At 31.1% G+C, this 23,094-nt stretch overlaps 1 protein-coding gene across 15 annotated transcripts in view; it reads right to left on the bottom strand.

Moving 5' to 3' along the window:
- Window positions 1–23,094, bottom strand: part of LOC130903863 (calcium-dependent secretion activator) — an 87,300-nt gene that overhangs the window by 25,069 nt on the left and 39,137 nt on the right. For 2 of the 15 annotated variants that reach the window (XM_057816252.1, XM_057816311.1), the window contains exons 6-18: window positions 20,714–20,862; window positions 20,407–20,487; window positions 15,882–16,051; window positions 15,722–15,815; window positions 7,217–7,483; window positions 6,853–7,135; window positions 5,400–5,426; window positions 5,146–5,334; window positions 4,147–4,283; window positions 3,675–3,862; window positions 3,510–3,611; window positions 994–1,181; window positions 793–905 (exon numbers count right to left, since the gene is read on the bottom strand). In XM_057816252.1, the coding sequence (XP_057672235.1) occupies window positions 793–905; window positions 994–1,181; window positions 3,510–3,611; window positions 3,675–3,862; window positions 4,147–4,283; window positions 5,146–5,334; window positions 5,400–5,426; window positions 6,853–7,135; window positions 7,217–7,483; window positions 15,722–15,815; window positions 15,882–16,051; window positions 20,407–20,487; window positions 20,714–20,862 (1,988 nt within the window). Of the gene's footprint in view, window positions 1–792; window positions 906–993; window positions 1,182–3,509; window positions 3,624–3,674; window positions 3,863–4,146; window positions 4,284–5,145; window positions 5,335–5,399; window positions 5,427–6,852; window positions 7,136–7,216; window positions 7,484–15,721; window positions 16,052–20,406; window positions 20,488–20,713; window positions 20,863–23,094 lie in introns of all 15 variants that reach the window. The other 13 variants (XM_057816246.1, XM_057816303.1, XM_057816269.1 and 10 more) reach the window with 8 other exon arrangements.

Genomic DNA, 23,094 nt, shown 5'->3' with positions numbered 1-23,094 from the left:
GTTTAAATTGTTCTATCTAGTATTCCGGATTAAAAAAATTTTATTTTTGAACAGGAAATGAATTCAAATAAATTGAAATAATAAATTTAGTACCCTTAATAAGAAACATTGACAAAACATCAGTTAATAATGTTTCGTCCAAGTTTTAGTAAACAAAGATTTGGCCAGTTGGTTGTTGTCAATAAATAAGTAAAATAATTAATAATTTGTTGTCACTTAATATAAAAACTTTATATAATAGTCTTATTTAAAAGGGTCTTGTTGAGATACTCCAAGCTATTACTCTTTCAATAGTGTGTCGTTCCTTTTCGATCGTAAATCAAATTAAGTAAAGATTGGAGAGGGTCTCCCGATACGCCCTCAACTGGAAAGCTGTGACCACACATTAAGGCAAGTTCAGTAAAAGATCTCCATATTTTTGGTTTCGATAGAAAGAACTGTAAATTATCTAACTAGATAATTTATATTTGATCCATTTTTTTTTCTTTTTTGGTAGTGGATTTCATGATTATTGACCTAAGCTAAATTTCTTTTATATCCAGGATATTTTTCAGATTATATGACTAAATATTGATATTGGGAAAATATGAATATAGCAAATATTTTAGAAAATTTTTAGAAACAAAGTATAACCTATCAATTCATAATAAAAACCTTTATAATAAATATTTTAAGATAATTAATTTTGAACACCATTTTTTATAATAGTGTATGAATTTGATAAAACGGTAAAAATTATCGTATTATAATTGTTACATTTACACAAGTTATTAGCTAATTAGTCTTTGTTACCTCTGCATAATGCTCCTCGTTTTGCTGGAGTAGGTCTACACAAAGTTCAGCCAAATGTATTAAGTCATCGAGTTTCTTACTTGGAGAGACTATGGTCTCGCCCCTTAAATCATCTGAAAATTTAATATATCACATTGTAAAATAAAAAAAAATCGATTTCAATTCATTTGAATAGTATTTCACAATTAATAATCCATTTACCTTCAATTTTAGCTTCAGATGATAACCTAGTGTAATTTACTAAGGCAGCAGTTTCTAAGCATTTCTTAATCATACCGCGAACTTCTTCTGGAGGCACTGGTGTGACAATATCTTTCATTAAAACCCTTTCCAACAATGAAAGAGTCGCCTTTAAAGCCCCTTCCGGACGTCCGAAAGGAAAACAAAACCTACAATATAATGTAGCTCTCTGCGTTATGTTGAAATTAATTGTACGGACATAGAAATAGTTTCTGTAGAACCAGGACTAGTGATTGATGATATATATATATATATATATATATATATATATATATATATATATATATATATAAATGCATCTAAATGTTCTTAACTTTAGGTCTCTTCTGTTTCAAAATTGCTTATTTATATTGATCTATAGATCACCTTCATCATAAACATCAAAACATCATGGTTTCCACATCTCAAATATATTGAATTTATTAGAATTTACAAAATAGTGCTATAAATTTTACTTAAATTATTTAGATCTTTTTTATCATTTATAGCTTTTTCGTTCTTATGAATGTGAACCATTTCTAAAAATGCTCTTTTTCGTGTATTGGATTCCGTTTAAAGAATTTTTTAATCTTTATAATTGAATATATGTTTTTTTGATATTTCGTGGTTAGTTAATGCAGTTTTATTTTTTTTATCGTATTGATGACCTCTTAGTCTATTTTCTAAATACTGATATGTTTGCCCTATGTAGACAGCGTCACAATTAGTACAATGCACTTGATATATAATATTACTTCTTTTGTTTTCTGGTGTTTTAGATTTTAATTTAGTGAAATATTTGAATAATGTATTATGTCCTCATATTTATTGCAATAATTCGATAATTGTTGCGAAAGTCCTTGTATATATAACAAGGGAAAATGTATTATGTTTTGATGTTTCGTTTCAGTTTTGTTTTTAAATTGATTGTTATATGTTATTTATCATTTTTTTCCGGATAGTTTGCTTAGAACCGTTTCCTCAAGATCTAAGCAAACTTGATAGTTTAAAAACTATCAAAAAAAACTAATTTTGAAACAGAAGAGACCTAAAATCAAAAACATTTAGATGCATTGTTGGCAGAAACTACGTTAGCAACTATTTCTAAGTATGTAATATCTACATGCATATTTTTGCATTACTGAAATTTTAACTTAAATATTAGAAGAAAAAAGTATTAGCAGCAGTAGCAAATCTGCGTTTAAATATCGTAGTAAATTTTTAAAGCATAATATTACGGGGATTCAATAATAACTGGAAAAGGATTACCGTGGGAGGGGCTTTTGTATTACGTACGTTAGATAGCGCAAATCGTCATCAGTTCAGTGCCATCTGTCATATCGATATTGCTTGTTCTATTCGTCAGCATTGATTTATTACTGGTGCTATTTTGTTCTTGTTTCATTTTTTTAAATGCTAGGTTCAAGTGAGCATTGTACAAAAATTTCGATGTCAAATCGGCAAAAATACTGTTTTAAGGTAGAAAAGAGACAAAGATGACGCTATGGGAAACACCCAAGTGTACGAATTGTTTGTACAGTTAAAAATGGTGATATGATGATGATATTAGATTTGGAAATAAAAAATTTGTACTTCGGATTCAAACTGACTATCAGAAAGTAGATCGAATGGAAATATATACATAACATATCCATATTTTCATTGTTATGACCCATAATCAAAGCAACAGTCAAAGCAACAGTCAAAGCCATCGTCACCCTGTCTCAAAAATGTCTTCAAGTCAAATCAAACATCAAAACAAAGCTGAATTAGGTTTAGATACTAAGAGCGTAGTTTATGGAGAATTAGTACCCTTAGCGCAGAGCGCCAATCAAACCTCTTATTTGGAATTGTTAGGAGGATTGCCCAATATTGCTCGTCAAACAAGACCCGAGCTGTGGCAGACAGGAGACTACTTTATGCACATGAATACACAGTCGTCTTCGTTCAACCATTTTTGTATCAAATAACATAGCTAAGCTGCTCCGTGCACCTCACTCGCCTGTCCTGGCTTCGTATTACAAATGTATCAGTCGTAATGGATAGAATGTTAAAAGGAATAACACTGTAAAAAATTTAGTAGTATTTGTAAATATATATATATATATATATATATATATATATATATATATATATATATATATACATATATTTCAATTAATATATTTGGACTAATTGCAAATATGTTGGTTGGAACAACAAACTGTTTCAAATGATTAATATAAATGATGAATAGTAGGTAGGAAAAATGCATAAAATTAATGAGACGTGCAATATTATCATGTAGTTGTGTAAATAGGTTTTTTTGTAACTATCAACTACAAAGCTATCCACAAGTTTACAGAAATTTGTACATGCCAAACATTTGTCAACCTTCTTTTCCTCAGTTTTGCCAAAGACTGCGTGATCAATGCTATGTGGCATTGGTTATATATGAACTGACGACGTGTTTGTGTAAGTGTGTCTTGATATAGCTAAAAGCATCTTTTAAACCTTACCTAAAATTTGTAATTTGATTCTCTAATAAAACACGTAAACGCTCTTTTACATCTTGAAATTTTTCTTTTTCTTCGTGAGTGACGCTCCCAACTCCATCCGGTCTAAAGTTATTACTGTTGTAATCAATTAATCGATTTATTTAATCCCTATCATAAGCTACAAACCTGTTTCCATGAACATGACTTGCGCAAAACGCGAAACTATAATGGATCAAGGTAGGGTCTATCATTAAATTCTTCTCGGCTCTATCTAATAAGTCAGATAAGTAACATAGGTGTCTATAACATCCTCGTACACCATATCTGGCGCAGTATTCATCTAGAACGAAAACCTGACCTGGGCTAAACCACCCCTACAAAATTAAAAAATATTAAAACTCTTCTACATTCTCACTCCAACTTATTTAAATATTATTATCAAAGGCTCTTGTTTATCGGCGTACATAAGTGAGTTGACATATCTCAAAGATTTTATCTAATCGGGTTAGGTCCTACGATTTTGGTGTCCAACTGAGAAAGCCACGTGAATATATTGGTTAATTAAATATACTAATGGCAGACTGTGTAGAATAATAGAAAAGTTATAAAATGTATAATACTTATCCTCGCATTTTTAAAAAGTTTCTGTTATACATACCAATGAACAGTACGGATCGTTTAGCCTATATTCCAGTGTGAGATTTTGTAATAATCTAAACAGAGAGGCATGATCAAATTGGCAAGGATCAGCAGAAATAAAATCTTCCATTCCATGTTTTCTTGCTCTATCGGCATCTGAAAATAAGTAACAACGTAAGCCAAAAAAGAACGAAAGCAAAAAAAGTAAACGAAGTATATAGGTAGAAAACTATACAATAAGTTCCTTTTGTGGAACTCTACTATACTACTACTACTATACTTTAAGTTTTTCGTTTGAAATACATAACATTGAGCATTGTACAAACTGTAATCAGTAATTATATATCATATCAATTATTCATTTATATTTATGCATATATACCTATATTTCTTGAACTCTCTTTAAATAAAACAAAACATGATCTATTTTTCTTTCCAGCTTGCCATCATGTAGCCTATTCTATGCTACCCCCAACAATGTTTTTACCTATTTCACTTTTTCTTATCCAATTCTCACTACTGTGAGAGACATGTAAATTATTAGCAGATTATCCCCCGTATCAAAAGAAAGTTTTTTGCCTTCCTCTCTCTTAGTTACTAAATCATTAAAAACTTCTCTGTAAACATTGGAATAATTCATACAAGAGGAAATTCTGAATTTTACTGTACGTCTCATTAATGCCCAATCAGAATATGTTATATTTTAGTTGTAATAATTATTTTGTTATGTCAAGGCGTACAATATGTTGTAATAAATAATTTATTGAAGTGTTTTAAATAGATAAGTAAAAGATATAACGAGCGTTAAACATCTTACATTGAAATCCGACTATGAGATTGACTCACCATCCGATTGCAAATAATTTCGCATTAAATGTTGAATTGAACGAGTTTCAACCGTAGGTATGCCAAAGTAATAAAACAAAAAAAATTTTTACCGAAAATAAATTGCTTCTACTTTTAACAATATAGTATTATCGATATAACATAAATAATTATTTATATATTAATCGCTCACCCCCTTGAATTTTCGATATTGTGGAGTTTTTATCTTGAAGAGTAAGAGGAGGTGTTGGTTTATGCGACTGTCCAGTTGCTCTGTACATTGCCATTACCCATAGATGACATTCATTCTCATCATCGCTAGCATATATTATACTGTCTCCTTCCTTAACGGCATTAAAGAAATATCTACCTCCTTCCAAGTCTGGAAATGATTGTTTGAGTACGTAAATTGTGTACGAACTAATATTTACAAAGTTGGTAACTTACGCTTACCCATTCCGACCATCAAGTTAGCTTCAAAGGAAATAAAGGTATTAAATAGATATACTAAATGAACAAATATGAATATGAATTTTGGAATATCCTTGTGATGTCAAATAATCATCTACCCACAATCATAACTTTATTCAAATATTTATTAATTTGAATTTTTACAAAAATTTAGTTTGTTTACATAGCAAAGTTTTTGACTTCAGGCTAAAAGGTTTAGTGCTTGAAAAAAATAACTGAGGGATAGCAGTGGTTGGATTTGAGTTATGTACTAATACTAATACTAATCAAAAAACTAAAACATCATATCAAACTTGTAACAGACCAAATTTGCAGAATCTTTAAATCCCACGATAGTCAATCTTCAAACTCAATCAGAAACTTTCTCAATCAAATCTATCAAAGATAAAATATCCAATGAACACCATGGAGTATATGAAATCCCCTGCTCAGATTGCCCCCGTCACTTATTCCGATATTTCCTCCACCTTTACTCAGTATCATGTCCATACCGGACCCACAATCGATTTCAATAGAACCAAATCTATCACCCCACTCCTTCAAGTCCAAGATTACGTTTCTAGATATTCTAGATTTTGAGTCTCTTCTGTTTAAAAATTGACGTTTCGACTTTTCTTTAAATCTTTATCAAAATATGATATTGACACTGACAATTTGCTTATTTATATTGATTTATAAATCACGTTCATCTTGAATATCAAGAATTAGAACATTTAGAAACATAAACATATTAAAAGGTCTAAGAAATAAGAAATTAAAGTTCAGGATTAGTCGAGAAACTATCGAAATAGAGAAACGTCCAAACTGTCTGAACACAAGGGACGATAGCCAGAGTTTACGGTCAACCTGGAAACACATTCTTCATCCATTTCGCTCCAATACCACTTCGGCTAACAATAACATTTCCTCTAAAATGCCCCGTGCATCCGAGCTCCACACATTTATTAACCCTTCCGTCAATAATATACTTTCCACGCATACCCAAAACCCACCAATAGGTCCCCAATAATTACAAGGTCCACGGGGTTAGCTCATCAGCAGGTATTGTGTTAGTGTCATTGGGGCCACGGAATCTGATCACTTCCTACCAATGAACGAATAACCACCCTATCCCTATCCACAACCCTCTCTTGATAATAACTTCAAAGTGGGAGCCGAAACGTCGAGAATTTTCAAAAGATGGATGATAAATATGAACAAAAAAACTATGTTCATGGGTTGAACCGCGTTGGAATTTTGAATATTCTTTTTTCGGCTCCCAATTTGAAGCCATTACCAAGAGAAGGGTGACATTTCTGTCAATACGTAAGGGATAGAGTTTGAAGTCAATATTAATGGCTTTGAATAGAAGCATCTATCTAAGAAACATGTCAACTGGATTTCCATAAATTGGCTAAATTATTGTTTTCAATTTAATTGAATTTCTTACCGCTAGAAGCTTCGATGTAATCCACTGTGTAACCATCCAGCTGCATCATTTCGGAAGGTTCGGATTTTTTCTCTTTGTAACTACACATTGCAAATGTGTATTGAGAAACTTGAACAAGGACATAATATCGTTTCTTCCATTTCTTCCATACACTTTTTCCTATCGCATACAGATAGCCACAATGTTTCATGTTTAACGGTTTATCCATTCGACACGCTATTTTTATTTTCAAATCTTGATCCGGTAAGTTTTTGGGCACAGTCATCTTATGCCACTCCGGTGCCTAAATAATTTGAAATATTCAATATAATATGGAACATTTCATTTCATTTATTTTTTATGTATTGTGAAAAGTTTACCTTACCTTTGAGGAAAGTGGAGTAGGCTTCAAAATAACTTTCCCCAACTCTTTATCTTCCAACGCCAACATTCCAGGATTTTCTGTATATAACTTAACTTTAACAATCGGTAAAGGGTGTGTAGTACAAAAATCGCCTTGCGTATCCCACATGGGTTTGGAAGCCTCTGCTTGGTCAGTTTGCAACTTTTCACCATTTTCTACTTCCATAGTACAATAAACAATTCGATTTGGCGATAATGATTTTAAACCTCTCACTTCCATTACTATTACCTAGAAATAAAGAAATAAACGCAAGTAGAAGTTCCAAATTGTTTAAGCAGAATTGATTGTTTTCAATCTGTACATGTGTTGTGACGAACAGAAATGTTAATAGAAATCAGTTAATGGATAAATTTACGTTGATCATGCTCATAATTCACCATTTCATCAGAGTATTAAAATTCTAAAATAAAAATTATAAGCGGTTTATGAGTATTTCTGTAATAACGCCATTCAATTTTTTTAATAAATACACAGAAATAGTACATAAGCATATTTAATGAGAGTGAATACATTTTCTTCGAATCAATTAATGTATGGTGTGTAAAATACAACGATATATGACATCACCAACGTAGTTCATAAATTAATTATGTACGGGTATTATAACCCAATTAAGGCACATTTTGCCTGTTATGTTGACTGTACTACAATGACGGTCGTGCGTGTGTATGTTTGCTGCAGGTAGAGGACCAACAGGTCAACCAAGGTGTATGACCGAGTCTCAAGAGAGGCGCTTCAAGCCACTAGCTCTGCGGAACCGTTAACCAATACTTAGTTGAGGAAGGTAGACTGTTACTAAGCGTAAACTACGTCGCCGCACTCGAGTCTTTCCTTTCTATTCATACTGTTCATGTTTCACCCTTCCCACTGTCCTCAACCTCTGCTCGTGCACGGAAAGGCAATAATGAATGATGCAATACATATTACATTTAGTCACGAATGTTACTAAACACCTCAATTTTTTGTTAAGTACATGTTCGAATTAGGATGAAATTTATCAAATATATATACTCTTATATATCCAATTCAACTTTCTATAGATATTGAACTTATTATCACCAATAATATTTCTACATAAAAATATGTAAGTGCAACACATTTCTTACCACCTCCAATAAAAGAGAAACCCTCTCCTTATGTAAGTCAAGTATTAGGGGATTGAAAGGAAATTTTATATATAAAAATATAACCTCGCCTCAAAAGAGCAGTAACTGAGTTGAATAATCGTTCGTAAAATATTTTGGTAAATATAGATATACTGATGAATTCTGCACAAGCAGCCATAATCTTATTTCTCCTTTCAACGAATCAACCTACATTGATCTAGTTGGACCAAAAAGCACAAATTTTTTGAGATAGATAAAGTGCACGAAATGAGATGCTCAGTGAAATCGTTTAATCTAGCACGTGCAGTCGGTGATATAGAATCATTCTTTAAAAATACGACGTAATGACAACGAACTAACAGTTGCCTATGTCTCCTTTCCATTAACTTCACCAAATTTGAAGATACTGAAATTACAATTAAAAAAAACTACATTGTAGTTTGTCAGGAAACGTTTTTTAAAAATGAATCTCTTATCAATTGTCTCTATCGCAAAAAAAGTAAGAAATACTCAGATATATGGTTAAATTATATGCAATTTTGAAATGTTCCAGGTGAGCAGCTGGGAACGGCCGTCAGTAATATCTGAGAAACGAAAAGAAGAAATTTTTTTAAACACAACCTAATTAAGTGAGAAGAGAAGAATATCGAAGGAGATTATCCTACAGGCAACTATCGATGTTATGAATACTTTTAAGTTGGTGAGTTGGGAGACTATAGTAAAATCCCTAATCAATAAATACAATGTTTCCAGTTTCGCATGGTAGAGAATTACCTTTGCAGCAGACAGCTGGCTTATGAAACAGGGGTTGGTCTGATATTTAAAAGAGTATTTCCTGGAGCCGCATAAGGGTCAGTTCTAGGACCAGAGCTTTGGAACATATCCTATGACGATATTCTTAGACTAGAGCTGCCCAATGGATGCTACCTCATAGGCTATGTCGATGAAATTGCTAATCTAGCACCATGCGGATTTTGAGAACGATAACTCAACGACTGTAGACTATCGCTAGTGGCGTAAAAGACCGATTCGATCTTCTTGGCCAAGAAGACCACATTTGACCGCATCCAGAGCTCCTCATCCAATCGAAAGAATTTATGAAATATTTAGGATTCACACTAGATGCGAAAAATAGTTTTGATGAACATATAAAAAATGGGCAGAAAAATCATCAACAGTCACACAAATTCTAATCCGACTAATGAGAAATATCGAGGAAGAAATTTCTGACTGCCATCAAATGAAGATTGTTGATGTCAGTCACAACCTCAACTCTTCTGTACGGAGCTGATAAATGGGAAGAAACTACGCCGATTGACATCCAACGCAAAAAAGTAGCCGCTCTTAGAGTATGCAGTGTATACCTCTCTGTATCAGAATAAGCAGTACTAGCCATTATGGGAACCATCCCAGTAAATCTGCTAGCACTCGAAAACAGGAGTTTATATAAAAGAATACACAACGAGGAAAAGGTCAACGGTCAATTCTATGCACAATAATAAATATTGGGGTACAATGTATGCATTATTTTCGAAGAATCCCTCAATAGATATGTTCAAATATTACTTCCAAATAAATATAAATTTTAAAAACTTTGAATTTGTCTTCATGATTCCGAATACTCGTCTTTGAATTAAATGATTTCTAAACTCAAACATTTGTTAATAAATAGAATAAAACTATTAGCTAGAAGTACTTCGCTATTAATTGAAAATAAGTTAATCAATAACCTTTCACCAATAGAACTGATGACTAAGGTATCTTTCCATATATGCTCGAAATAAATATATAATGAACACACTTAAAAATCAATGAACATAACTTTAACCGAAAGATATCGTTAATCTCTATATTTCTAATCCTATTTTCCTAAAGAATGAGCCATAAAATACAAACGTGACCTGGTTAGACCATTCCCAGATTAGCGGATTTGGTCGTTCAGTTGGCCAGTTGTTAATAAGAAATATGAGTAATATTTTGAAATGGTGTTTTCTATTACCAGCTTTGTATGCGGCAGCTAAACCTGGTAATATAGATTTAGTTTATAGATAAAGGGATGAGAAAATGTTGAGATGTATTTCAGAAGAAGGGATATATAGAAATTATTACACCCGATAGATTAACTAGCACAGTAATGAAAAGGAGAGGTGGATTGTAAAATTGTAATTCGGTAAATTAGTGAATGATGATTCCTTGATTTATTTAATATCAAAATAATTGTGAACAAAACCAAATAGAAAAATTGGTTGATTATGTAAGAAATGTTAATTGGAAGCTAAAATGTTCCCAAGACGCTTACGGAAAAATTTTGAACATTATTTTATTTACATTCTCAAATATTTGATATTCAAGACTTGAAGAAGATTTGTAAAATGGATAATACATAAATGAAGAGGTTGGCGTATTCCATATCATGTATAAATAATTCAATTACAAAAATAATAATCCGGTCAATTGAGACATAAAAATAATGTTCAAATAAAAAAAAATTCCCAGAAAGCCAAATTTGTTGTAGAGTTAGGGTTACCATTACAAATAAAGTTTTTGAAAATCCCCCTATGTGTGCTTCAAAAGTTATTTGGGATCAAGTGTCAAAATTTGATGTTTTTTGAATTTTTCTCAAAAACGATAAATTTTATCAAAAAAAAACTCAAACCAAAGCTGTAGATCTTAAAATTCTCTACAAATGGCCTTCTAGAACTCAAAAATCCGTTACAATACACGTGGATTGCAGAAAATGATACATCCGGAAAATTTCAATCGCTGCAGTAAAAAGACACCGTGAGGAGGAAGACTAGTACTTCAAAAATAAGTCCATCTCGTATTAGAACGCGAAAATTTATAACATGACCACACTAAAATAGAAAGAACGCCTGTTGAAATAAGATAAAGATCGTTTTGATGATGTTTCAAAGGCTCTTCTTGAACGTGTTAATTTTGAGTGTGAATTGGCATCTGCTATTTAACACTTGTATCGAGTATACTATCAAGTTCAAACATGGCTAGGCAATCAACTGAACTCAGGTTTGGACTATTGAACAACACTATTTTTTTGTGCAAAGGCTATAGTGGCCAATGGTGGTTGTAAAAAAGTCGGTTCTCCAGTGTGTGCTAACGGCCAGGGTTAGCCTTGCTCAAAAGTTCAGTTAAGTACAATAAAGGAAGATTTGTGTGATTTTAATGAAGAGACTAATGACTCAGCCACATTTGATCAATCCAGAAAGAGGAAGAAGAAGGAATCGGAGAAGACATGACTGTTGAAGTAGAGTTTCAAGAATATGAATCTGATTAAAATATCTAAATAAATTCAAACAATACTTAACCCAATAATCAATATCAAGAATAAGGTAATATCTAGAACTTGATGGGTGTTGTTCCCTTAAATTATCCTAAATTTGTCATGACAGTTAGTGGAGTAGGCTTACAGGGAGAAACACGGTAAAAAAACGCGCCAAGTACACTACCTCACAGGTCGCGGTAAATGTGTGCATATCATGTGCAATGTGACTCTTAGAATCGCGATATTCAGGAACAGTAACTCTTAAGAAAAAAATCGTAAGAACAATTTTTTAGAGAATTTTAAGATCTATAACATTGATCTGAGATTTTTTGATAAAATTGATCGTTTTTGAGAAAAATTCAAAAAACCTCAAATTTGTACCCTTGACCTCGAATAACTTTTGTAGCACACATAGGATCGATTTTTAAAATTTTATTTGTAATGGCGAGCCCCAGCTCTCCACCAATATTTGGCTCCCCGGGAATTTTTGTTATTTTAAATGTCTATATTGACCAGACTATAATGAAACGACATCGCACTTCAACATACATTTACATGTATATCAAATCATAAAAGATTCTTTCAATATCCATGAACAAACAGTCAATGAATTATTATTTATTAGAAGAATACTGAGCCCAAAATAAATTATAACGTAACATGTCCTTTATAGAATATTTCCGTAAACCATATTATATGCTAGTCAAAGATAGTATGCTAATGAAAGCAAGTCAAACAGAATATACGATGTACATGGAGAGGGCGTAACTAGATGGACACTTCAGAGGGTAATTAAAGCGGTTGATGATTACTCTACATGAAGAGAGACAAACGCCTAAACTTGAAACACATGTTTTGGATACCAACCTCTAACAATTAATATTAATTAATGTTACTTTATCATTAAAAAGCTTTTGAAATATTAGGTAGAGGAATGTAGATATGTAATTTGCTATGGAGAATAGAAATATAAAACTCTAGAGATACTAATTAAAGTATATTTTAATCAAATTATTTCTAAGTACAAAATATGTGTTTATTAATACGAACTGATTCCAAAATTCAAATTATGGAAATTATGGATAGAAAAGTAGAAGGAATGACAAAACAAATTATCTCATAATCACAAATTATTAAAAAAAAATGTTGTCTCTGTTGTTGTTCTAATTCTCATAAAAAATTGCACAAACTCTTACTTTCTATAAATTTTGATAGGTTGGATTAAATTTATTCTAAGAAATTTGCCAGAATACTTGAAAAAAATATTTTAAAATAATGGTAATAAGTAATATAATGAGCACACACACTAAAAGAACGTAGGGGGTCAAAATTAGAAATTAGGTTAACTATACAATCAAAAATTTTGGCTTAAATCTCTAAAAAAGCAAAAAGCTAACGCTAGAAACAGTTTCGATAGAATCTACACCTAAATACAATGTCAACAAGAAAGAAAAGTAGATAGGAGAAAAAACACAATATTTAGAAATATATAGTATGTAAGGATAATTTCTCAAAATTGTAACAAAACCCTTTAAATGAACGAGATAAACTAAGTAAAAAAATACTAAACAGTCAATATAAAATATAGAATATTTACATAGATCCAAAAATGATAACACAATAAGAAAATAAGAGTCATCAAAACACGTTCTGCCATTTCGATAATCATAATAAAATACGTCGATGATCTCTTAAAAATTTCTTGGGAACTAGACATTTGGACTTTGTGGAATTCAGTTATTATGAAAACAGAGGCAATCTCGAACTAAATTTATCTAAATAGTCTTTTTCCTCAATTAGAAATAAGTAACATCAAGAGCATTCACAATTACAATATTAAAATAAAAAAAATTATAATTATATTCGTACCTAATTTAAATCTTATACGAATTTTTTACAAACGGGAATGTAAATTATCTGGGTATTTTTAATCAAATTATTATATATTGTTCTTTTTATAACTGTCACAAGCAAAATAATTATCAGTTGTTTGAAAAATACTATGAATGAATTGGCAAGAATTAAAAATAGTTTACGACCACACAGAATATGTTCCAAGAGGCCTAAAGGCGCTTCGACCGTAATGGCCGATTCATAAACTTGACTTTTCGTTTGCCATTGCCGTTTGTCGTTGCTGTTTGGTAATCGGTCTGTCGTTGCTTATTTTCAACTATCTCTTCCCGTCAGTCGTTCGTAGCAACATTCGTATTAATAGAAAAGAGCCAATCACTTCCGTTTGCACTTTTCACATTTGTGCCTATAAAAAAACTTTTTACATACTATCGTCCATAGATACTGGATTACAAAAGAAAACAAAAAAATATTACGAAAACAAAAAGCAGTAAAAACGTCAAAAAGAACAACAAAATTTTTTAGGTTAACGGGAGCAATGTCAAGTTTATGAATAGGGTATTGATTTTGCTAAGAACGTTGACGGAAAACGGCAACGGCAAACTAGTTTATGGATCGGTCTTAAAGCTTCTTGAATTTTGTGCTTCCTGAACAATAGATGAAAATAAATCAGTTTTTTTATGGACACAAATGAGAAGCATATAAAGTAGACGCTAAAACGCATTCTAATGCCGCTTTAATCGCGTTCTGTGTAGCTATACGCATAAGCTTGTTCAAATCATAAGTAGGCCGAAGTAGCAGCAGTTAAATGAATTTCAAGCAATTATTCTTAGCAATGAATAATATTTCCAAATCTATCTTCATAAACTATTGTCATTCATGATTTGCATTCCCAAGAATGTGACAATGATTGAATTTGAATAAAGTCTCATTTTAAATTCAAGAAATAAATGGAATAGTTTCAATTTCAAGTGCCTATTTGAGCAAATGATACAAATCATTTAAATCTTTATTTATGTAAATAAGATCCAAGGTAAATGAAAAACATTATCAATCGATGTTTTCTCAGTTATTTAGTCGTATTTCGTATGGTCCAGGTACATTTAATTTCATTGTGATAAAAAGGTTTGAGCATTCAACAGTCGACTAATAAAATTTTATTATATGGAAATTTATCTCTATCGAACTCAAAATATTTCTTACGAAAAATCTAGGTGAAAAAAAGTAAGAACATTTACACAATATATCAACGTAAATACGAAATATTTTTATTACTCTTTATTAACTCAAACTAATTTGTTTTCACATATTTGATTTATCATTTGACAATTACCAATAAGTATAGTTGCTTCTATTACCAGGTTGCAAAGAAATATATGAGAAATAATAATTATTAATGTACTAGATTATATTATAATGAAACTGATATTGTATCAACTGCCATTTAGTCAAAACGCGTATATTTTTGGATAGTTTAGTAGTTTGAAGAAAATATTAAAACATTTATTTTATGGGGAATATTTTATTTTGACAACACGAAACAGGATTTTACTTTCACAAGTAACGTTAATATCGGGTTAATGAGAATGAAACAGAGAGACAGATTTTCTAAAATACTTAGTACTCTACTTCGATAATTCAGAATTATTTTAGAAATAGTTTCTAGTGAAAATTTATCAGGCAGTCACTGCATTGATTGTAGAAAAAATAAAGAAAAATGTGTAATTGATCGAATTTGAGAGAATGTTATATGATTAATCTACTCTAACCAATTTCAAGTCTTTTGAGTATGATGGCACTCACATCATTGATCTTTGATCTTTTGAAAAATACTAATAAGATTTTGTTTGTTTCCAAGATTCTATGAGTATAAAACCATATGCGCTTTTCAACGATATACAAGCTTTGAGGCACAATTATGTAAAAATACGTGGGTGAATACGAATGTAGTAAGATTAAGATGTTGTTTTTTTACCAAGAATCGCGAATAAGCAAAATATGTGAGCAGGTGCATTATGATGATGCAAAGCCGCAGCTTCAATCAAAATTCGTGTTAAAATTGCTACGATCTTGTTTTATGAAAGATATTTTAATGACAATGTACAATAAGAATAGATAACATAAGTTTTCACTAGTAAATTGATAATATTAATATTTTTAACAGTTCATTAAAATTTCAGCTAGATTCAAAACATGCACATGATTTATACAAAACGAAATATATCTCACCTCTAGTTGAAATGTTAAAACCACATCGAGTTTTGTTAACTGGGTGTCACTATCTGCGGAATCCCCCTCTAGCTTTGCTAAAGATCCTTGCGATCTAAAAGAAGTAACATAATTCATCAAAATGTGCTTCACATTATATGGATTATTATGGTTATGCAACCTGTGATTATAGCGTTTTAGTTTTTGTAAACCATATTTGGAATCCATCGATCCTTTTGATACTGGTAGTGACTCCAAATTCGCCATCAATAAGTTTATGGACGATTTCAACTCTTCTATATAAAGGGACTCCATTTCTTTCAACACAAACTTAGGCATTAACTTTCGATTCTATAAAAAAAGACAACTAAATAAATTCCCTACAAATTGATTAAAAGATAAATTGTTTAACATATAAAATAATAACATGGTATACAGATGCCTCCATAAACACAACAGAAATGGAAATAGTTAAACATAAGCTGAGAAAAGCAATCAACTATTACAAATTGATCATGGAATTCCAAAAATACCAATTAAAATGGGATTAAACGATGTTCCCACTGGCAGAGGTATATACGGGAACGAAAAAGCAAAAACTCTGGCGAAAAAAGGGACCCAGGCTATTTTCACCAGACTAGAACCGTTCCGTTTTCTAGGAAGAAAACACTTAAAAATAGACCCAAAGAAAACTGTGAACTACAGCCGGACACTTGAATGAGATCCTATATCTAGTCTTGGACTTTTCCGCGGAGCATTTACCATAAAAAATCGACCTAAGCAGGGATAACCTATGCATTCTCGTGATGTTTCTGAAGGGATACTATCGCTTGAATTAACAGCGTGAGAGAATACAAATAAAACACCCTGCAACTGCAGGTTTTGTGGATGCATGCGCCCATACAGCAAGCAGGTGTACGGTTATTCGGTTTGGCCAAGTGGGGAGCCAACCTTTCTGAATATCTGCAATAATAGCATTCATATCCATCCTAGCAATAGACTTTTCAGATCGCTGGGAACATACAAACGGAAAGAGAAGAGAAAAAATATTCTCAGTTCTTTATTGAACGAAGAATCTTGCATATTATTGCAGCATAACGAAGTATTATTTATGACGAACATTTTAATTAAGAGTTTCCTTTCGTTTTGCAAAAAGAATTTTTGTTGAAAATACTTCGAGGTTTCATTTGAATGAAAAAACTTAATTACATTTAGTCTTTATTAAATTGAATGAACTCCAGTTTAATTTTATTTTACATTTTATCAAAGTATTATTTAAAACGTCAGAAACACCCACCCATAAACGTTTGTGCTCCTTTGTTGGTCGAAATTTTCTTAAAAATATCATAGTCCTAAATTAACAAAATAATTTTAAACTTACGCTGTGAAAAGTATTAAAAAGTCCGGTATGTTATTATAATAATGTAATGTTCTAATTGAATACATCTGAGTCCTAAAATGTAGTTAGATTCTCCAATTAGTGAAGCAGAGAGACATTTTATTATTGACTATGTAGGTAGTTTGAAAAAAAAAACATTTTTGTCCAATTTAATTTACTGTTGATATAGCTCGTAGTTTAAAGTTGGCTTCGGTGATTATCATTAAAAGATATCTGAGAAACTAATTCCCCTGCATCGAACATTACGATTTGGTGTACATTCGCAAAATTCTCAACGATTTTTTATTTAGTTTCGTGACACTCGGCCTATTTGTTGAAAATAGACTGTAGATTACAATTTACTACTTTTCTCTTTGTAAGTTCACCTCGATTACAAAATCATATTTGTATCAATAATAACATACGGATGTCAATACATTTCTTTTGCATAATTATTTTAGTCAGCATGCCAAACTAATATTGTACATGATCGAAATTTTCTCAATAACAAAATACGAAAAATAAAGTGTCTCGACGTTTATTTCTTACAATATTAATTTGGCTATGTGCCAAAGTATTCGACCTTGATAGTGAAATGTCTTAAAAGAAAAATCGATATGTATGAATGTTTGAGATCTTTGAAAACTCTAGTAGTAATAACATAAGCTACTGCTTATCATAATACTTTTATCTAACTTAGCTTATTTTGTATCAATAATTTACCCATGAATAATGAGACGTAGAGTAGTATTTAACTGATTGTACGTAGAAACTTGAATTTCCCACATATTCACTCGAAAACGTAATTTTCTCTTCAACCAAATTTTCGAAAAAAAATTGATTCCCTTGGAACCCTATAACTTAAGAATACCAAATTTGGTACACTGGTTAGTAGAAGGCGATGGAACCATTTTGGGGCATTACTCATGGGTGAGCTAATCTTAAAATTTCACAGTTTTTTATCTGTTAGTTGATTTGAAAGTTTTTTTTCTTAACATGAATAATTTGATTCTAAATTTTCTAAAAAGAAAATTCGAATAACCATAGATATATTTTCAACAACGTTATTTCAAAAGTTTCAAAGAAATTGGGCATGAATTGGTACATGAAACTTGACAATTTACAGTTCACTTTTTCAAGTGGATACTTTATTTGTTTTAGATTTTTGTAAAGGAAAACGTCGATGTATATCGGAGAAGGTTTCCTAATTGCTTGGTTCCTCACAGAAAAATATTTTCTAATGTTAAAAGACCGGCTCGAGAAACAGTAAAGTTTTATAGTGGAAAACATCGTGTTCAAATGAATGTACGAAATGAAGAACTTATTCTGGATTCCATTGAAGATCAACTGCGTATTAGCACTAGAATAATATCTAAACAGAGTGGCAAATCAAGATCATTCGTACACCGACCTATTATACGCAATTAACTTCATCCATATCGTGCCCACAAAAATTCAAGACTTTTACATAAGGATATCATCCTTGTTTTCTGACAGGGCTTGAGTAAGAATAGAAAAGTATTGTACAAGAGATGACAAACCAATTTTTACTTGTTTTAAAACAGACTACTAAATGTATTCAGTACAAAGTGAAAAGCATCAAAATTTGTATTTCTAAAAAAATGGCAAAAACTGAATAATGAACAAACAAGAACAAATAATGTTCCTATGTTTGTTTCAGTTTTTCATATGCTCGAGTATAACCTAACTTACTTTGAAGGTAGCTAATTTTTGAACCAATGACATCAATCTCGTGACACGCTAATTTATAATTGAGAAATCACGACGTTTTTCGTAAAAAAAAATACGACTTGTCTATCAATCAGAAGTGAAATTGTAAAGTCTTTTGAGAGACTCAAATTTATTATTCACAGCTTTTTCTCTGACAGTTTAATCTCCATAAATCTACTACCCTTTTTTTAAGAAAATGGTTCCGATGTAATTTATATCTGATATACAGTATAGTACAGTCAGGAAAGTTTGAAAAGTACTGTATAAATTTGTTTTCTTTAAATTAGGAACAGATCTGGCAATATTTTGGATCAAGCTAGGAGATCAATTTGTGTCTGGTAGAGGTAGTCTAAGGTTTATTTGGCTATATATGGCCAAATGTTATCTGATAGAAAAAGTGGATTTTTCCCGAGTTTCCTGGGATGAGGGCTTTCTTGGATGTACCGATGTGCATTCATATTACCCATAATTAAGTTGAAAGAAGACCTTGAGCCATAATCAATGGTACCCCGTATCACAAATGTAGTAGTGCGATATACATGTGAATCCAGAAATTATTAAAAGTTGATAAGATCGCCTCATCTCTTTCTTACCATTGTTCCTATGAACTGGAATGCATCAATGAAGTGAATGGTGGTTCATTCCTTATTTTACACAGTTCATAGTGAACCAGTCCAAACCTTTTAATTTGTACATAAGCACTTAGTATTCGAAGGACCATTTTGTTTTTTGCAAACTCCTGCGTATAGCTATTGCGTTTATCTATGAGAAATCATCTAATAACAGATAACTTAAGCACGATCTCATCTATCTCTTGTCATGCTTTCCATGTTCGGCTTTCTTGGTGTACCATTTGACAGTATCCACAGTTATATTTATTATACCAGCAATTTATACCGATCATAATAAATCTATATTCTGAAATCAAAATCCAGTACTCATAGCATAAAAATAATGGACCGGAAATACTTTCGAAATTTTTCCAGAGGATTTCTTTGTCACTGATTATAGTGGTAACGTACATGAACAACGTTAATAAAAGCCCATTTAATACTAAAAGTATATTTGAAGTTCACTTTCTTTTTGACTTGCTTTTTTTTCGATGACGACAACAATAATCGGCAGTGAAATCGCTTTTTAGTGGCTAGACACTGAAGTAACTGATTTGTCATCCGCTTCATGTTCGATAGCAGCTTACATGACATTTTAACATTACGAATAATTCAGACTGTTCTATTACCATTGATGTGAATAAAAGAAATAAGATTTGCATGCCGATTTTGAAAAAAATATATATATTATTCAGTTGTTTAACTAAACGCGGCACTCATAACCTATTCTACTCGCCTCAATTCCAAATATTATCGTAAGTATTTGTGAATCTGGGCGATTTCGAAAAAAATATAATATGTAACGCGGCATTAAAGTCTTATTTGTCATTCGTCTGTTAGCTGCCCTATAAACTCTATATCTCCAATAGTAGCTCTATCTAAATACGAAATAAGATATAATAAATTGATGAATAGAAATCTAAATAATTTACATGAATAAGACATATTTGCCTAACCCAACCGAAGATTAAGTAATGAAAACTTACCTTTTCCATTTCTGCCACTTTTTGCATTCTGCCATCTAACTCCCTTCTGATTGCTGCTGCTTGTTCATCAGCTGAATCAAGCTGCAAATAATTTTCATATCTCATACAAAAGACAGCGCGTTAATAAATATATTTGACCTTATTATAAACATTCACAATAAATATTCTATCATAAGGTATAATTACGTAATAGGACATAGGCATTTATATTATAGTTGTATAAAAAATATTTCAGACAGGTTTTAAATTTTGGTGAGACATGTTCGGACTAAATTATATCAAATTAAACAATTGACAAAAAACTTACCAATAGGGCGTTAAACAGCAGCTGATGTTCAAATTTTTTGACCCCAAGAATTTGTTGAAACATGTCGTATAACTGTTCTTTAGATAAAATAAGTTCTGAATTTAAATTTTGCTGCATTCTGGATGGTCTTTTCGAGTCTTCGTCTGTAACTGAAACATATTGGAGAATATATTCAATTCTATTTATTAACAATTTTGCGGTTATATTCTTTCTAATTCTTTCACAAATTTGAAAATGAAATTGAAGTTCCATTTCTTAATTCTGGGATTCTTTTCATTGTTTTTGCTGTCTTGGTATTCTCTTTCGATTATTAATGGATTTTTTAATAGAACGTTTTAAACGTATTCACACTTACCAAGTACTACCTCAACAAATTTCAACTTATCTCAGTAACTAAATATGACATTCAAATTCGAAGTCATAAAGGATATAATACACTATTAAAATATTTCACTGAGCTAAAATCTAAAACATGAAAAAATTAATCATGAGGCTCCTGTTTACATAGGACAGACATCTCGATATGTAGAAAATAGATTAAAAAGTCATCAATACGAAAAAAAAAATAAATCCACGATATATTAAACAAAACATACATGTAATTATAAAAAATTTCAAATTCCGTGAAACAGAGTCGAATGCAAAAAAAATTTAGAAATGGTTCAGATTTTACTTTAATATCCATTTGGTAGGTGACTTATCGATTGATATAATTATACAAATATATTATATCATATTTTATATTTTAATTTTCTTTCTTATTTACTTTTGCAGCAGTTTATACTATTGTTGACTACTGAATTTTCGTTTCGGTTTTTATAATATAATAAGTTAAATTGAATATTTTTCCAGTGTATATGTGAAGATCTAGTTATTATAAATCCGTAGTGGAGTCACACAATCCTTGTGTCTGATGTTTTTTCTGAAGGATCCTTTCATTCTCTCGTGCAAAAAATAAAAGTCATCTTTTTCAATGATTTCGTTCGCCCTTACTCAAGGTTGTCTTTTGTTAATTTTCTACTCAAGTTTAAATTTCTACCCGTTGTTTTCTTTGTGAAAGTATATTTAAGACTTCATCTGAGTGAGAATTTCTGATATCCAATAAAAAAATGCACATTTTTGATAAAAATGTCGCGAATGGATCTTTTTTAAATGTACAAATTATATAAGTGTCTACCATGAAATTTAAAACAAACATTGGACGTACTCAATCAATTTATTCAAGTACTCAGGTCGTCTCTATGAACAGTAGATGTTCCATTGAGGTTATAACGTACATTAAATTGATCAAGTTGATTTTTATATAGAAAAAATTGTTGATATATACCAATATGGAGATTTTTGAAATAACCAACTTTCATTTTTGATTTTATTATAAAATTTGATTTGCTGGAAAAATTTATCCAAGTGATTTCTGACTCCTTCAATGACTTTTCACACTTTTAAATAAATTGTAGTGAATAGAATAAATAGAAAGTGTCAGATCTGTAGAATATAGATAAGTGTGGTGATGACTGAAAATGCTATTGCAGAATCAAACTTTCGATAGTAGTTTTTAGTAGGTATCCTTTGCAACTTTTCTCTTAATTAATTTTGGGAATAAAAATTGCTTAATAGTTCCAGAAAATAAATCCATTTGAAAATAGCAATTTTATAGCGAGTTTTCTAAAGCTATAATCATCATTGCTTAACCGCCAGCCACCCTAACATCCCTACCCTGGAATTCTACTAAGGACACTTCGAAGTAACTATAGTATTGAAAATTTAGAAACTCAATCCGAAATCGGATTTGAGGACCTATTTTCTTGGACTAATAAGATTTCCATCCAGATGAAAAGTATTTGACTAGATGAAATTGAGGGAAAGAATTTAACAAAATACTTAATGTTAGATCTAATAAAATACATCCAAGAACAGAAACGGTTTGATTACAAACTCCATCAAAACGAGTCATATCACAACGTGAACACCGTAGGTATCACAGTGTGACTCTAACATGCGATAAATACATACAAAACAAGTAGAAAGTGACTAGGGGGTATATATTTTACCACATAAAATATGAGCAATACGAAGTTTTTGTTGAGGACATCATCCTCTAAATCATTGTTCATTGATAATTTGCATTAAAACGATCCGTAACATTTCAAATAATTGATTGGACATAACGCTTTTATTCTGATTTTATGACCAAAGATGACCACCGTACTAGTGATATGGTCGACTATCTCAAATTAACATTTCAATTTTTTGTTTCCAAATAATAGTGAATAGATTGGAAAATTATCGGGAAATACTGAAAATAATAGATAATATTACTATTAAGACTGGTTCAACCATAATGTACGATTTTGATTGCAAGTTTGCAATCAAAATGCAGA

Source organism: Diorhabda carinulata, chromosome 1 (assembly GCF_026250575.1).
Source record: "Diorhabda carinulata isolate Delta chromosome 1, icDioCari1.1, whole genome shotgun sequence".
NCBI lineage: Eukaryota > Metazoa > Arthropoda > Insecta > Coleoptera > Chrysomelidae > Diorhabda > Diorhabda carinulata.
The sequence above is the reverse complement of the archived record's forward strand: the minus strand, read 5'-3'. Positions and strand labels throughout refer to the sequence as shown.